This window comes from Rhinichthys klamathensis, unplaced genomic scaffold (genome assembly GCF_029890125.1).
Source record: "Rhinichthys klamathensis goyatoka isolate OS25496 unplaced genomic scaffold, OSU_Roscu_1.1 h1tg000267l_1, whole genome shotgun sequence".
Taxonomy (NCBI): domain Eukaryota; kingdom Metazoa; phylum Chordata; class Actinopteri; order Cypriniformes; family Leuciscidae; genus Rhinichthys; species Rhinichthys klamathensis.
This window is the reverse complement of record NW_026606788.1, coordinates 1152017-1170010: the sequence shown is the minus strand read 5'-3', so window position 1 is coordinate 1170010 and position 17994 is coordinate 1152017. Positions and strand designations below refer to the sequence as shown.

General features: G+C 45.6%; 1 protein-coding gene across 2 annotated transcripts in view; it reads left to right on the top strand.

The window, feature by feature from the left end:
• si:dkeyp-97b10.3 (NACHT, LRR and PYD domains-containing protein 1a allele 5) overlaps positions 1 to 17994 on the top strand; it is a 42788-nt gene that overhangs the window by 23850 nt on the left and 944 nt on the right. For both annotated transcript variants that reach the window (XM_056267977.1, XM_056267976.1), the window contains exons 10-14: positions 10338 to 10481; positions 10569 to 10704; positions 11324 to 11371; positions 12209 to 12289; positions 12368 to 12655. In XM_056267977.1, the coding sequence (XP_056123952.1) occupies positions 10338 to 10481; positions 10569 to 10704; positions 11324 to 11371; positions 12209 to 12289; positions 12368 to 12655 (697 nt within the window). The remainder of the gene's footprint in view (positions 1 to 10337; positions 10482 to 10568; positions 10705 to 11323; positions 11372 to 12208; positions 12290 to 12367; positions 12656 to 17994) is intronic.

Sequence of the window (17994 nt, the reverse complement as noted above, 5' to 3'; positions counted from 1 at the left end):
CTGAAACAACATGAGAGCAATGGTGTTTGCTAATTCTTCCAATCCAAGTTAGAGATTTCTTAGAGCAAGCTTCCGAAAACAAAAAATGGGATTTGAGAGCAATGCAACTATCAGAAGAAGTCAAGAAGGGAAAAAACTCCCATCCGACTCCTCCGCTCCACCTACAATACTCACGATTGCCTCGGCAGCCGTGGGACCCGAACCATGAGGTGCAGACGCTCGACTCTCATCTTTCAGGAGAGAATCGAGGATGGGTGGAGATTATCACAGTGAATGCATTCAGCTCCCTCGCAGAACACGCTCCTTGCAAATGCTTGAGTCTCATCACTATAAGAAAGAGCTTCCTTTTGCAAATGCATTGCCATGAGTGCCTCCGACTCCCTTGAGAGACAAAAGTGCTCAGTGCAAACGCTAGATTTATCCCTCAAGAGAGAATCAGGCAAGAACAAAAGCTTGAATGCATCACAATGAGCACATCCATCCAACAGATTCTCATCTTAACAAAACGGCTCCGGCACATTAAAGAGAGTTCAATTTGGTGCCTGCACACTGTTCATTTCAGCTGAATATTTATTGTGTTTATCTTTAATATTTTTTTTACTTTATTTTAGTTAGGCTGGTAGTTGTTGTTGTGGAATAAATTGGAATTGAGAATTGTGAAACGCCATAGGTATCTAAAATGTTGGTGATCACAATACAAGGTTACATGGGTAAAAAACAATGAAAACAATAACTATTGTATTTTATTTATTTATTTTTGTGTCAGGACAAGTTTGGCAGGGTAAGGAAACTTGTGAACCACTAGAAAATAGAAAAAAAATGATTAGCGTTGAGCCCAGATGTTTCTGTAAACACTATTGCAGTAGTTATAAATATCAGGTTGTCACTTTATTTGCTGATTCTTAGACTTTAGACTTTATTTGTCCCCATAGGGCAATTGGTTTTGCAGCAAGATAAACACAGGACAGTCACAGATGCACAAATACAAGACAAAAACAGGCCCTGGATATAAAACAGAGTATTGAGAAAAATAAATGTGACCAATAAAACCATTGTTAACCATCTGAAAATTCATAATAAAGCAACATTTCCATAACCATCCCTGTTTCAGCAGCAACATCATCAAAAACAAGCAATACTATACATATCATAATAATAATAACCCCATCACTATTTAATAGTTATAGTCTGTCTACTCCTCCGGGCAGAATTAATGAACAAGATTCTGAGGTCAAGAACGCATTTCATATTAGATAAAGGTTTATTTAACATCTAATAGTTCTCACTCTGAAACACCACTGTACCCTGTTCATGGAGAGTGTCATCTTTACAGTAAGATCTGTGAGCTGCACTTGATGATAAATATCACTCAAATAATGACTCAAATGACTCTTTTTTTTGTACAGAAGAAATTACAGCACCTGACTCAGAGCTAAATTTCCAGGTTAGGTACTCACTAATGTGGCCCAGGCCAAAACTTTTGAATGGACCAATGTTCCTGAAATGCTTACTAATTGTCATTAATTAACATTCCCTAATGTGTGTCTCTGCGCTGGGGTTTCTCTCTGTCTTCTGCTGTGGTTTTAATCATCAAATTCACACGTGAAATGACTTCCTGTGGTCTGTGCGACAACAGAGCGGTTTCAGAGTAGCACTTTCGGTTTCAGTCAGTCAAAAGAGCTTCGCTTGACCTTCAAGGAAAAGTTCAGCTAGAACTGAAAATGCATTTAGTCATTTACAGTACTCACCCAAATGAATATGACTCTTTCTTTCTTCTAAGAATATCCAGGTGTCCAGGACTCTACTGTTCATTTGATAAAAGCAAATGGGTCTGGATTTGTCAAGCTCAAAATCACAAAAAAAAGCTTCATAAATTATTATGAAAAGTTACTTTACTTCAATTTTGTTCTGATTTTAGAGGCCTTTTCCACAAAGTACAGTGGCCTATGAAAATGTAAATATTATTATAAAAAAATTTTTTGTGTGTGATAATGAAATGAAAACTGAAATGAAACATACCAAAAAAAAAGTTTTTGTCCAGGCTGACATATAAAGAAATTATTAACACTTGCAAAAACAAGAGAGAACCAATGACATATTGGTAACACATTACAATAAGGTTTATTAGTTAATATTAGTTAACTACCTTAGTTAACATGAATTAAGAATGAAAAATGCTCCTACAGCAGTTATTTATCTTAGTTATTTCAACATTTACTAATATGGTAAATGGACTGCATTTATATAGCGCTTTCACAGACCCAATGGCCACCAAAGCGCTTTACATATTTCCTCACATTCACCCATTCATACACCAACGGCGGTGTCAGCCATACAAGGCGCCATCTAGCTCGTCGGGAGCATCTGGGGTTAGGTGTCACACACACACACACGCACACACCTAGGGTTAGGTGTCTCATACACACACAGCTGGGGTTAGGTGTCTTGCTCATGGACACCTCGACACTTGGTCAGGTGGAACCGGGGATTGAACCACTGAGCCACTGCCGCCCCCAATATAATACATTATCTAAATCATAGGTTCACCACCTGGTCCCGGAAGGGAGTGGTAAGAACCTTGGGCACGTATCCGGGCCGTGGTCTCAGGATAACTAAAGAGTTAGCCGGGCTGAAACAGAGCTGAAACATGACAATCTGGGGCTCAGGTCAGGAAGCAGACAGACTGGCTAAACCGACCGTCTGCTAGCGGCCTCACGTCACCAAGGTCAGATAAATCCCATCACATAGAGCCTCTTTCACCTAGATATCATCATATAGAGACTGTGTCTGTTCCCCGAATTTGGAAATCCAAAAAACTTCCAAACCCATCTAAGGATAAAAATTTAATTGTTCAATGAATAAAAAACAGATATAATACAAATGAACAAATGATAAAGCTCAGGTTGCTGAATATTCGATCCCTTTTTTCAAAAGCACTTATTGTTAATGATATGATTTCAGATTATAATCTAGATGTGCTGTGTTTGACAGAAACCTGGCTAAAACCAAACGATTATATTACTTTAAATGAGTCAACCCCACAAGATTACAGTTATAAACATGAACCTCGTCTGAAAGGCAAAGGGGGAGGTGTTGCTGTAATTTATAGTCATATTTTCAGAATTATTAAGAAGTCTAGTTTCAAATATAATTATTGTTGGTGCTTAATGTAACAATATCTAGTGTAAATGATAAATCACATTTGAGATTTGTGCAGGCTACTGTGTACAGGCCACCAGGGCACCAGACAGACTTTATCAAAGAATTTGCTGACTTTCTATCAGAATTAGTATTGGCTGCAGATAAAGTACTAATTGTTGGTGATTTTAATATACATGTAGATAACGCAAAAGATGCATTGGGATTGGCATTTAAAGACATTGTAAACTCAATTGGAGTTAGACAACACGTGTCGGGACCTACTCATTGTCGTAATCATACTCTAGATCTAATATTATCACATGGAATAGATGTTGATGCCGTTGAAATTCTGCAGCAGAGCGATGACATCTCAGATCATTATCTAGTCTCATGTAAACTTCATTTAGCCAAGGCTGCAAAGCCGACTCCATGTTACAAATATGGGTGACACTTAACTTGAAGGGGTGTGCATAAGACTGATATGACACCTTCATAATCATGACATGTTTATGACAACTGTCATTAAGTGTCATTCGCTCAATTATGACATTTTTAATGCAAATATGACATTTTTGAGATGTCTTTGTTATAACAACTTGATATAAACCAATACATCATAACCTGTCAGTGTCTTTGTCATGACAACTTGACATTACCAAGACAACATAAATTGTCATAAATTAGTAGCAGGTTAATTTTCAAACTTAAGAAAGCACTCAGCTTTATGGGTTAACATTACATTAAACTGTCATGTGGTTGGTTTTGACATTGGCTGTCGTGAGGCCATAACCCATCCAGATCACTAAAGGTGATGATGCACAGGGCAACTTTTTGAGCAATGTTGCTGAGCAATCTTGCCGAGCGATGGTTGCTTGGGCACTTTCCCATTAAAAATGGGCAATACATTTCTATCTGGATAATTTAGATCGGTCGTGGGCCCTGTGTCTCATCTGGTTGCCCATTGACGGCAACATTGCTCAAAAAGTTGCCCTGTGTATCATCACCTTTAGATTAAGGGATCAGCATCTCTTGTCCATCCCACGATCTCGCTTAAAATGCAGGGGTGATCGAGCTTTTGCAATGGTCGGCCCTAAGCTGTGGATCGACCTACCACTACATGTTAAAACAGCTTCCACGTTAGCTGAATTTAAATCCTTACTAAATACACATTTTTTCTCTTGTGCTTTTAAGCTACCGTAACTTTTATGTTTCTTGATTTTTTTTTCTCTTACTTTCCTGTGCAGCACTTTGGCCAATGTGCTCTATAAATAAAATTTGATTTGATACATGTTTTTAATCAGACAGAAACGTCTCTGGTTACTTGCGTAACCTATGTTCTCTGAATAGGGAACGAGACGCTGCGGAAAGCGCAGTGGGATATTCTCTGAATGTGCCGATTGTCTGAAGCCTTATAGAATCACGCCAATTCATTGGCTGATGGCGTCCGCGCGATATGGCTCCGCCCCGACGCTCTTACGTCGCATCATTACATATTCGCGCGCGCGCCATCTGCTCCTCAGATTTCTCTGCCGAAAAGAAACTGTCAGCAGCGCGAGGAGCTTGGCCGCTAACGCAGCGTCTCGTTCCCTATTCAGAGAACATAGGTTACGCAAGTAACCAAAGACGTTCTCTTTCATAGGTTCACTCAACGCTGCGGAAAGCGCAGTGGGAACGGACTACCAAACTCGGCAAGCTAGAGCGCTTTTATAACTGGTAGATAAAAGAGACAACGACCGAAATGAGTTCAAACAAAAAGAACCTGGGAACCCGGGGTCATGTCAAGATCCAAGCTATAGAACCTTACAAAAGTGTGCGGAGAAGACCAGACTGCCGCAACACAAATATCCTCCAAAAGTGCTCCTCTGAAAAGAGCTTGAGAAGATGCTACACTTCTGGTGGAATGTGCTTTAATGCTAAGAGGTGAAGGCAAGCCACGCACCCCGTAAGCCAACGAGATAGCCTCTGTGACCCAGTGAGAAATCCTCTGCTTTGATGCAGCAAGCCCACGGCGGCTAGCACCGAAGCAAACCAGAAGCTGGTTAGATTTCCTCCAATAAGCTTCCTATCTTCCTCAGACGAAAATGGAGGAGGGTGGTAAGCGTTAAGGTTAACTACCTGTGAGCGGAAAGTTGAGGAAAGAACCTTGGGGACATACCCTGGTCTCGGCCTCAAGGAAACTTTGACCAGGCCAGGGGCAAAGTCCAAGCAAGACTCGCTAACAGAAAGAGCTTGTAAGTCTCCCACCCGCTTTAATGAGGACAAAGCTAACAAAAGAGAAACCTTGAGAGTCAGAATCCTATCCGGAGCTGACTCCAAGGGCTCAAAGGGGGCTTTCGTCAAACCCTCTAAGATAACAGAAAGATCCCATGGGGGAACTCTAGGGGAGCGAGCCGGTTTCAGGCGCTTCACCCCACGCATGAAGGCAGAAACTAACCTTAATTTGCCCAGGGGAATCTCATCCGATTCCCTATGCGCTGCAATAGCCGCGACATAAACTCTGAGAGTGGTAGCGGCTGCTCCAGCAGCAAACTTCTCCTGCAGGAATTCCAGTACTGAACCAGCAGGGCAGTTAACTGGGCTCCTATCATGTGCTAAGCACCAAGTCTCAAACACCCTCCATTTGGAAGAATATAATCTCCTTGTAGAAGGGGCTCTAGCACTCGCAATGGTCTCCTGAACGTCAGTTGGGAGACCAGAGCTTAATGCCGACGGCCTCTGATCGGCCAAACATACAGCTTCCACATGTCTGGGCGAGGATGCCATATCCTGCCCTGTAGCTGGGACAGAAGATCTTCCCTGACCGGGATCCTCCAGGGGGAAGATTCCAGTAGAGGAATTAGCTCCCAAAACCATGGCTGAGATGGCCAGAACGGAGCTACCAGGAGGAGGCGGACTCCGCTCTCTCTCACTCTGGCCAAGACCGCCTGGATCAGTTTGATGGGCGGGAAGGCATAGAGTTTCTGCGTTGGCCAAGGGTGAGCGAACGCATCTATCCCCAATGGGGCCGGGGGACTCAGGGAGAACCAAAGTGGGCATTGGGACGACTCTTGAGATGCAAAGAGGTCCACCTCCGCCTCTCCAAAAACCTCCCAGATCAGGGCCATCGTCTGGCGGTTCAACATCCATTCCCCCGATCTGAGTTTCTGTCTCGACAGAAAATCTGCCGCAAGGTTCAGAACCCCTGGGACATGAACCGCTCTTAGAGATAGGAATCTGCTCTGAGACCACAGGAGAAGGTGACGCGCATGCCTGTCTAGGGTGCGCGACCGAGAACCTCCCTGCCGGTTCACATGAGACACCACTGCCATGTTGTCTGTTCTGACAATGACATGGTGACCCTCCAGAAGAGGGAGGAAATGATGCAGAGCCAGAAAAACGGCTCTTAACTCCAGGCAATTTATGTGCCAAGAGAGAGCCTCTCCGGTCCAGACCCCACACGCTGGTCTGCCCTCGAAAACCGCTCCCCAGCCGGTGAGAGAGGCATCCGTCGTAATCATCTGGCGACGAGATACCGCACCCATGCTGACCCCTTTCGGAAGAAAAAGAGGGTCCCGCCAAACTGACAGGGCTCGAAAGCATCTGCGCGATACCTTCAGTAGGCGATGGTTTGACCCGGAGGGTCGAACCCCTGAGAGTTTCACCCACCACATGAAGGGTCTCATGTGGAGTAGGCCCAGCGGTAGCACGGAGGAGGCCGCGGCCATAAGGCCCAGCATCCTGCGGCAGGTGCCCACAGACACATGATGGCCTAGCAAAAAACGAGCCAAGCATGTCATCAGGCTGGAAATCCGTGCAGGGGCCAAGCGGGCCTGCATGAGAACGGAATCCATGTTCACCCCCAAGAAAACGGTGCTTTGAGCCGGAGCAAGAACACTCTTCTCCGAGTTCAACCTCAAACCGAGAGACTGGATATGACTCAGAACGATGTCTCTGTGGTGGGCCACTAGGTTCCTGGACTGGGCTAAAATGAGCCAATCGTCTAGGTAATTTAGAACACGGATGCCCTGGAGCCGCAATGGGGCCAGAGCTGCATCCATGCACTTTGTGAATGTCCTCGGGGCCAGAGATAGGCCGAAGGGAAGGACCCTGTACTGGAACGCCCTTCCTCCAACGGCGAACCTGAGGAACTGCCTGTGTCGCTGTACAACCTGGATGTGAAAATAAGCATCCTTTAGGTCTATCGTCACGAACCAATCCCCTGGCCGAATCTGAGATATGATAGCTTTCAGCGTCAACATTTTGAATTTCCCTTTGTAAAGGGCGAAGTTCAGTCGGCGGAGGTCCAGTATGGGACGCAAACCGCCGCCCTTCTTCGGGACCAGGAAGTAACGGCTGTAAAAGCCCCGCTCGGTTTCCCCTGGAGTAATCTCCTCTATTGCTCCTTTGAGAAGGAGGGAAGAGATTTCCTGCTGAAGTACAGAAGCCTGAGTGGCGCTGTCTACTACAGTAGGAAACACCCCGTTGAAACAGGGGGGATTGCGGCAAAACTGAAGAGTGTAGCCGAACCGAATTGTGCGAAGAACCCAAGACGATACCCCTGGTAAGCGCTCCCACTCTGGAAGGAAATGTGATAGAGGAGGAGGGATGTTGTAATGCAGACGACATACCTGAGTGAGGGTGCCGTGCTGACGCTCCTGGAGTAAAGAGGTTGACTGTGCAGGAGGGCCATCGGCGTCCTGGCACGTGATGGGAGGCATCGATGCTGAGGTCATGGTGACCAGATCCGCTTGCTCCGGAGGAAAACGGAAAGTGCCTCCGAGGATGCGGCCGGTAGTTATAGAGAGTGTGGGGGGTGAGGGGAGAAAGCAGAAAGCGTCTCCTTCCTCCCGCACCAGACTGAGTAGAGAAGGTGAAATATGACCTGCACTTCGAGACACTCTGAGTGGCGAAGGTGACAGGGCAAGGAAAGGAGAGCTGGGAGGTGGGCAGAAACGCTTGTGCGGTCTGACCCAACCTTGAGGAAGCAGAGGAGCTCTCCTTTTTCTGACCGGAAGGTCAGGAACGGCTCTGGGCCGCCGGAGCAGTCGGTTTGTCGGACCGCCTCAACTGGAGGCGCTTGTGAGGCTGTTGACGGGGAAACGGGCGACCGCGGACTCCCCAAACCGTGGTAGGTGGGAGATGCCCTGGTTCGCTTCTTCTGGAAGAGAAATCCGGTCTAAGAGAGGGACGTTCTCTGTGTCGCACCAGGGCGGGAGCAGAAGGTTCCCTAGCCCTCCTGGGCATGAACTGTCTCAACGCGGCCGATTGGGATTTGGAGGAGCGGAATTTCTCAACCACTGTGTTGACCGCCTCACCAAACAACCCCGTTTGAGAAATGGGGGCGTCCAAGAGGAAAACCTTCTCTTTGTCACGGATCTCCGTGAGATTAAGCCACAAGTGGCGCTCCACCGCAACAGAACCAGCCATAGAGCGACCTATAGCGCGTGCGGTATGCTTGGTGGCTCTTAAGGCTAAATCCGTAGCCTTACGAAGCTCCTTGACCGCTTCAGGAGTCACGCCGTCACCCTCGTCCATTTCCTTCAGGACGTCCGCCTGGTAGGCCTGGAGAATGGCCATAGTGTGCAGGGTCATGCCTGCCTGCCCAGCCGCCATGTAGGATTTCCCAATGAGAGAGGAAGTAGTCCTACATGCTTTAGAAGGGAGGAGGGGGCGCGACTTCCAGGACGGCGCAGACGACGGAGCAAGATGGTCGGCTAAAGTTTCCTCAATCGCCGGAATGGCGGAATAGCCCTGTTCCACAGAGCCTACCAGGTTGGTGAAATCAGCAGCAGCCGCATTAGTGAGGCGCGAAGAGAAAGGCTGCTTCCAGGATCTGGAGATCTCATGATGCAGATCACTGAAAAATGGCAGCTTCCTCCGTTGAGGCCTAGAATTAGGGCCACTGAGAAGCCTTTCGTCGAGTTTCAACGACTGAGACTCACGTGGCTCGTCGGGCCAATCAATAGTGAGCTTCTCCGTAGCGCGCGAAAGCACGTCAACGAGCTCCGCATAGGCCGCAGTAGGCCGCGCTTCCTGGCCGCTCGGCGGGATAACCTCGTCGGCGAGAGTAGGCCCGAAATCCTCGGAGTCGGAAGCCTCGGTAAAAAGTATATCCTCCAGCCCGAAAGAAACCGCGTCGCGTGCTCCCGGGCTGGGGCGCAAATAATCGTGTGAAAATTCGACTGGCATGCCTCGCGCGTGCCGAGGGGAGGGAGGGAGAGAAAGAGCGGGGCTCGTCTGCTCGAACTCCACATCCACAAGCTCTACATCCGAACCCCATGTCGCGGATCCTCGAGAGGCCTCGGGAGCGCGACAGGGGGAGACGAATAATTCCCTCTCAAAGACCGCGAGCCGCGATTTGAGGGTTTAGAGCAACAAATTTTCACAGAATTTGCATTTAGACGATCCTATAACTGCCTCACGTGCATGTGAAAAACCCAAACACTTAACGCACTTACTGTGTGGGTCGTCGTTAGCGATGTAACGAGCACATGGCGGAGTACAGCGTCTGTAATCCATGGCAACTTCACCGTAAGGAGAAACAGAGTTCCGCTTGAACAGTCGCAGAAGCGCCGAGAATAATCCAGATGTATTTGTAGCTCAGAAAAATCACGAGCGAAGGGCAACGTGACCGCTTCGCTCTGAAGGTAGAGAAATCTGAGGAGCAGATGGCGCGCGCGCGAATATGTAATGATGCGACGTAAGAGCGTCGGGGCGGAGCCATATCGCGCGGACGCCATCAGCCAATGAATTGGCGTGATTCTATAAGGCTTCAGACAATCGGCACATTCAGAGAATATCCCACTGCGCTTTCCGCAGCGTTGAGTGAACCTATGAAAGAGAACTAAATATTGATTACAACAATATTTAAAACATTAAATAAAACTGCATTGCACAAACTAAGGGGAAATCCTAATGTCAAGTCAGCTTTATTTCTATAACGATTGTTTCAAAGCAGCTTTACAGTGATAAACAGGAAAATAGTGTTATTGTTGAAAAATGAGCTATAAGCACCTCTACGACGACAATATACAATGCAGTTAAATGTTGATTCAGTTCAGTTCAATAACAGTTACCAATGTTTTTAGCAAGAATCATAGTACGGCAGTTGTATTTGTTTGGTTTCGTCAAAATGTCACCGATCTTGTTGCAGTTGAGTATCTATCGCCGTATGAAAAGACTCAGAGGTTCTCCTTAATCTGCTGTCATTGCTGCAGGACATCAGGAGGGCCGTTCGGCGGGCGAACAACTGTAAGAACAACAAGAGGTATATTCATGTAGACAAGCCACCCACTTGCATGCTGGAGGAGAACAGAAAGTACCGTCTGATCAGCGAGCCCATGGGTCACATCACACCCGAGGTAAGGGTAAGGGTAAGCCGGTGATCCCAGCACACTCCGCAGCGCAGGCTTTGAGGAGATCCTGTGTGTGTGTGTGTGTGTGTGCAGGACATGCTCTTCACGCCTGTCATCGTGGAGGTGAAGGGATACTTTGAGGTCTTCTTTGAGGAGAGTCCTCCTTTCAAACTGTCCTTGACAGACGCGGACTTGGGACATACTGTGTGGACCGCGACCATCAGAGAGGGTACGGCTTCATGAACACACAAACACCAGTGGCTCATTTCACACAGACGGAGACATTGCTGCCAAAATGTCTTTTTTTAATAACTTTATTCAAGATGTTACTCCTGAACTTACAAGAACTCATATTTTCCCACCTCAAGCCTGAAGTACCAGGACAAACCTCCCCAATACTCAACATTAAGTTAATTTTACGTGTTAAACTCTCAGCCAATCTTTACATTATTACCCCCTATAACAGTAAGTTTAGAATGAGTACCCAAAATCGGGTCGTATCACTCAGTGCCTTATAATAAATCCATCGCAAAAATGTCTGATAACAGCCTCAACATATGATGTTACGGCCAATGTAATCCTAATGGCATACTGCTAAAGACTTACTTCTGTCAACCACGTAGTCAAAAGCATCATCATGTACAAGGACAAATTATGTATTTGCTCAGAATAAAAGTGTTGTATTATACAGTAAACCTTTAAGTCAAATAATGTGACTGAATTCAACATCCTGTTAATCTATAAAAGTAAGTCGTGGAGACAGTTTCCTGAGAATGACCCTTGACCCCTGTATGTGTGTGTACCTGTGATTGTAAAGAAGAATAAGTCTTATATTAAATCTTTTACAGGAGACTGTGTACATCAACTAGACGAAAACCCCCAAAAAACAACGAAAGGTATGGCGTGGATATCCAGCAGGGATGACGTATGTGTTAGCACTTCCGGTTCCATCGTCCTGAAGTCAGTGGGTTATTGGTTAAATCCTTAAAATAGGTCTGTGGGAAACACAGCTAAACAGGAAAACTCATCTACTTACTACCGCTTCTACGGCCTTGTTGTGTTCATATTTGCACTCTTTCAAACTCTTCTAACTCAGACTTTCAGGGATAAAATATAAAGACTGAAAGAGTTGTTGAAGCTTAACTTATTGACGGAGATTGGCTTTCCGTGTTTCACTGTTATATGGTAGGGGGCGCTAACTATTACACATATTCTGAAAAAGTACAGAATCTCCTGATCATGGGCAAAGAAAATGTAAAAACAAGTGATATCATATGTAAGCATATGCATGTGTAAAATAACGTAATCATTAACATTAAACAGCATATAAATGAATGTTACTGAATGAAATGTCAACCCAGGACTGAAGCTTTGAGGTGTTGATGGACTCGATCTACTCTATCTGTGTTTTTATCATCTCTGAATCCAGATGTAGTCTTTGAATAAAAATAAAACATGATTTTTTCTTTTTGAAACTTTCCCACAAGTGTTGATAAAAAAGGGATCCATGAAGCTAGAAAAAAAACTATTTTATTTGTTTGTTTAAAAGCAGAGGCTCTGTTCTTCTGATGTTCAGATATTCATACAACAAAATATTCTGGGCCAAGAACATTTTGTGAAAATAGTCAAAAGCACTGGCGGTGGCTGACAACTTTCTTTTTTTTTGAATTGCTGGTGGGGAAAGAGTTGTTGGGAAATATTCGGTCAGTATTTCGTGTTCTCGCCCTCTACAGGCAGGAAGAGACCAATCAGCACGTCAGAGGAAGATCTCTGCAACAAGCCCAATAAGAAAGCTCGTGGCATCGATGAGTCCGGTAGGTTGGTGACAGACACGACTCTCCTCACAGTGTCAGTCCTGCTGTGTGTTGACTGGCGCTCCGCTGTGTGTCCAGACTGTGCCGGGACGGCCCTGGCCCCGGGCCTGACGGACCAGCAGCTGATGCAGGTGGCCAAGCGCATGGGCAAGGAGTGGAAGATCGTGGCCATCTGCTACCTGGGCCTCAGCAAGCAGGACCTGGAGGAGATGGAGTCCGCGGAGGAGGACGTGACCATGCTGAAGTTCACCATGCTGGAGCGCTGGAGGAGACGGCAACCCAAGGGGAACGCGGGGATTCAGGAACTACACAAGTGTCTGAAGGACAACGACGACGTGCCTAACGAGGTCATCGCTGTGCTGGACGGTGGGTGACGTGATGGTCTGTGTTTCAGTGTGGCCCAGATCCGGCCCGGATCTGGGCCGACACTATGTTGCTCTTTGGGCGGATGGTCGGGGCAACAGGCAGTGTTAATCATCCTTCCCTCGGGTCATTTTGACCTAGAAATTGTTTTTGAAAAATGTAAAAAATTGAGTGTTCATTGGAGGGGTCCAAGACCCCATGACTTTTATCGCACTTGAACCACGAATACACAAAACATTTTTTAATGCATTCGAAGAGCTTTGTGGTTGAAATTTTTAAAAGTTTCAAACCTTTCCCTCTCGGGTCATTTTGACCCCCATAGGAATCAATGGAATGTGAGGAATGCTTCAGTACACATAGAAAAACCTAAAAATGCTAAAACTTTACTAAAAAATGATTTTGTAATGTCTACATGTGTATATGAATGCATACTGAAGTGAAATGACTTTAGGACCCAACAGAACAGCTCATATAGAGCTATAAGGCCATCTAGTGGAAAGAGTCATGAAATATCATCTTATATTATTGTTTTCCCACAAGAGGTCGGCAAAGACACCCAATTTAAGATTTTTTGAGCTGAATTAAATAAGGTAAATAAAATGAGGTAAATAAAATAAAAAAGAACAAAAAATCTCCCAAAAAATTCCATTAAAAAATGTAAAAAATATTATCAAAATGAAATAAAATAAGCTTTCTGGGGGAAAAAATGAAGTATAATTGTAGGGCTTCGGGTCATTTTGACCCGCGAGGGAAGGATTCGTTACAGGACCGAGGGAAGGATGAGGGTTAAGGGTTTTGAGGCGTCTTTTTCCATATTCATATCACATTCACCAGCAGATAAAAATAGCCCAGGGATGCAGAAGAGCGTTCTGCTGGCCGTGTGCGGGAATCAAAGCCACTTCTTCAAATGTGGCGTTCAGTCATGTGATGGCTGGTGTTTTAGTAATCGCTATTCCTGTTTAAGGCAAGACACCACTAGCAAAAACATAGTTTTTTTAGGCACTGGACAATTTTGAGATTTTAGGCTTCTGTAACATGTCTTCTTTCGTATTTGTGGAAAGAAAACATCCAAACCATATTTAAGTGTTTATTTCATTGCAATTTATCTATTTATTTTTTTGTCTGTAGATTTAAATTACAATACAGACGCTGAGTTTCTAAGGTTAACATTAGGTAATGTATTAACTAACATGAACTAACCATGAGCAATACATTTGTTACTGTATTTATTAATCTTTGTTAATGTTAGTTAATACAAATACAGCTGTTCATTGTTTGTTCATGTTAGTTCACAGTGCATTAACTAATGTTAAAATATACAACCTTTGATTTTAATAATGTATTAGTAAATGTTGAAATTAATATTAAATAATAATACATTCATATTTATTAAGATAAATAAATGCTAAAGAAGTATTGGTTATTCTTAGTTCATGTTAACTAATGTAGTTAACTAATGTTAACTAATGAACCTTACTGTAAAGTGTTACACTTTTTTTCACAAAAACACTTACACACACCAAACTTTACAGATTTATTCCTAGCTATATTCTGAAGGTTTTATTCCAAAAATCATGGTGGAAATGTACTGTATTTTGTTTCTGACTGTTAACAGTATTTTCTGATGTATGGAGGGATAAAAAAGAGAACTGAAAAATCCCCCCCTTTAACTCCTCACATGTCAACAAATCAAACAAAAATTTGACTTTATCTAGTGTTCAGATTTCTGTTCTGGAAATGTGTCTAAATTAGTGCATATTTAATTAGAAATGACCTCATTTGTATATTTTCAACATTTCAGTAAACTTGTAATACAAATAGTGTTAATGTACTGTGATGAATCAACTGGGGAAGTATTTGACCTTACTCACGGTGTTGTCTTGCCTGAAACACATTCCTGCTTCTTCTGTGCCACTTAAAAACACTTTAATGTCTTTGTAAAGTTTATGAGTTTATAGCGATGATTTGAAAAGCTTCTGTATAACCTTTGTATAAAAGTCAGGAAAACTACACTGTAAACCCTAACGCTCAAAATAATTAATTGGTTTGAGTAGGGCAAACTTAAATTAATCAAATTAGTTCAATCAAATGAACCGTAATGAGTTTTTAGAAGTTTCTCTTTCTTTTGAGTCCACAGAACTGACACATTTTAAGTAATCTGAATTGTTTAATTGTTTTGAGTTTCATGAACTTGTTTATTTTAATGTAGACAAACTTGCATTTAAACTGAAACTGGACTGGGATTCAGTTGACCATCACGGTGACGAGTGGAGCATGAGCTTTGTTTAAGAACAGATATGTGGTCAATGTTTCAGTTCAGCCTGGCAGGTGCAGGTAGATAGCAGGAACGCATTCAAATGACAATAATAAGAACACTCTACCGCACACGGTTGACTTTACTCATTTATTTTATTCAAAACGAACAACGCTTCGCTTAATTATATTATTTTGATCTGCCTTTAATTCATTAAGGGCCTTTCGTTCTGACAAACTGATGTTATGTTTAATGACCTTATTTAATTTAACAGCAGCTTCAATATCTCTCTCAGATGGAGAGGGCTACTCAGAAGCATAGAGGAGAGCTATTACATCCTCGCACTAGACAACATGAACAAGAAAAGACAATGACTTTTGTGTCGGAATACTCTACTGCTTCGAGACAGGTTAAAAAGATCATAAATAGACACTGGAGAGTCCTGGAATGTGACTCAAATCTTAATCATTTGTCTTCTTCAAATCTTAATCATTGGTTTCTGTTTTAAAAGAAGCAGAAACATTTGAGACATGGTGGTCAGTTCTGTGTACCAGGAACCCACACAGACAAGCTGGCTTTCTCAACAAGTCTCTGGGAACTATAGATGTGGGAGATGTGCTCATTGCGCCAACACTATAGACACTAAAACATTCAGTCACGCACATTCCGGACGAAGATATAATATCAACAAATTTATAAATTGTCTATGGACCCATGTCATTTATGTGCTGAAATGCCCTTGTGGTCTTATGTATGTTGGACAAACTAAACGTGACCTTAAGCTGAGCATCGCAGAACGTAATGCTGCTATCAGAAACTATAACCTTGACTATGCCATTGCTAAACATTCTACAGAGAAGAGCCATAGTTCCCTTTCGTAGTCACTCCGAGTTACGTCGAATGACGACGAATGGGTTTCGCTTAGAAAGCCTATCAACTTCGAGTATTACAAAACGAGCCAATGGCAAAGAAATGCCATGGGTCTGTGGATTTTGCATAGCGTGACTCCGCCCAACCTCGTGGGTATAAAGGAAGAACGCTGGCAATATGCAGATATGTTTTTGCTTCGGAGCCAAGAAGTTCTCTTCACTCCTGCACCCTATTCTCTGACTATCTTTATCTATTCTAGACGAGCAGCTTCCAGTCAGTGTTGGTGTGATGCTGTGTTCCAGCGAGTTTCACATTCCTGCCTACTGAACCCTGGACGCTTCAGCACTGCTCCGAGCTTTTCTCTCACAAAAAGAGCGTGCACGTGGCACGTCTTTCTAAAAACGATCTGCCCGTGTATTTCTGAGTGCGGTATTCTGATAGATTCAGCTGATGGGCACGAGCTCTGTTTTGACGTGTTTGGGCTTCGATCACGCTCAGACAGCATTCGTGGATGCGTCACGTTCTCCCACCGTGAACATGACCATCACAATTTAACGGTCGAGAGTCGATGAGCTCAATAGAGCAAGAGTCCCCTTATCCACTCCCCGATCTATTTTCTCCACGCGAGAGAATACTTTGGCCGGTGGCCAGGGTGACCTAAGATGGCAGATCTGGAACTAAACTGACGAAATGCCCTCGGTCCACACCCCGTCTTTCACATTGCAACCCGTGCCGTTCCGATTGAGTTCGCTGACCAGAGGACGCCGGCGGGCCCAGCGGCTCATTCGGTTCCCCGGCTGACGAAATCATGTATATCGCCGCATCACAAGGTGAGCTGGAGTCCTCTGGAGATGAGGGCTCGTCTGTGCTGCCACCCTCGGGTGTGCCAGGGAGTGCCCGTGCCATAACGAGTCTGATCCAGAGTTGACAGCTATGCTTTCCGGGGCCGCCGCGAGTATCGGGCTTGTGTGGAACCATCCGCCATGTCCCGAGCACTTAAGGCTGATGATTGGTTTTTGGGGGAGGCAAACCCAAATCCTTTCTACCTGGACGTGCATGAAGAGGTTATGAGATTGTGGGAGTCTCCTCCTCCGGTGGCAAAGACCTATAGAGCTGCGGGGCAGGCTGCCGCCTCACTGCATGTTATTGCCATCCTTCAGGGTGCTCAATGACATGCACGAGGGTAGGGCTGATTCAGGGCTCATCCAAGAGCTGCCTGCTGCCACCGACCTCGCTCTACGAGCGACGAAGGTGACCGCACACTCCCTGGGTCAGGTGATGTCCACATGCGTGGTCAGACTTATCTGGCTTAACTTGGTTGATATGTGCAAGGATGAGCGAACCCGCTTCCTCAACTCGCCCATATCCCAGGCTGGCCTCTTCGGCGGCACAGTCAAGGACTCTGCCCAACAGTTGCAGACTGAGGCTACCAAACATGTTCTGACCCCGCGGCCAACTGCTGCCACCCAGCCGCCGGCTCAGACGCCTCAGTCCGCTTGCCGCCAAACGCGCTCTCCTGCGACTTCTGCCCCCTCCCGCCCGGCCCCAGCAGCACCGGGCCACGACGTGGAGGTGGTCGCAGGAAGCTCAGAGGTGGGTTGCAGTTCTTTCAGGGAGTGGTTGCAGGGCCACTCCTTCCCCCGGTGGAGGGCCGGGGGAGAACCTCTTCTCCAAAGAACTGACATCCCATCTCTGAGCCCCCAGAGGGCGCGGATGGCAGTGCGCGTCGCTTACGAGCCTCGCCACTCTCGTCCCCCTCTGTCGCCAGACCCCTGACATAGCAGGCCCCCGTGGAACGCTGGTCATTCCCTGGCCTTCCTCTGTCAGGATGCGGCATATGACCGTGCCCCCACATCTGGACGCTCCGCCTCCCGCGTCTGGGCCGGTCATTCCACCTCGCTGCCCCATCGTGGGTACGTCTGTGGTTCACATGACCCCGCTGGTTCAGTTTTGGAGGTTCCAATCTGTCCCGCTGGCTCACGAGAATCATCAGGCTCGGCTTTGCGATTCAGTTTGCACGGTCTCCTCCCCGCTCCGGGGAATCCGCTATACCGTGGTGGGTGGCAATGCCCCTGTCATGCGTACGGAGGTCGTCACCCTACTGGCGAAGGGTACGATTGAGACCACCCCTCCAGCCGAAATGAAGTCCGGTTTCTTCAGCCCCGACCTCATTGCACCCAAGAAAACCGGTGGGTTCGACCAATCCAGGACCTGCGCG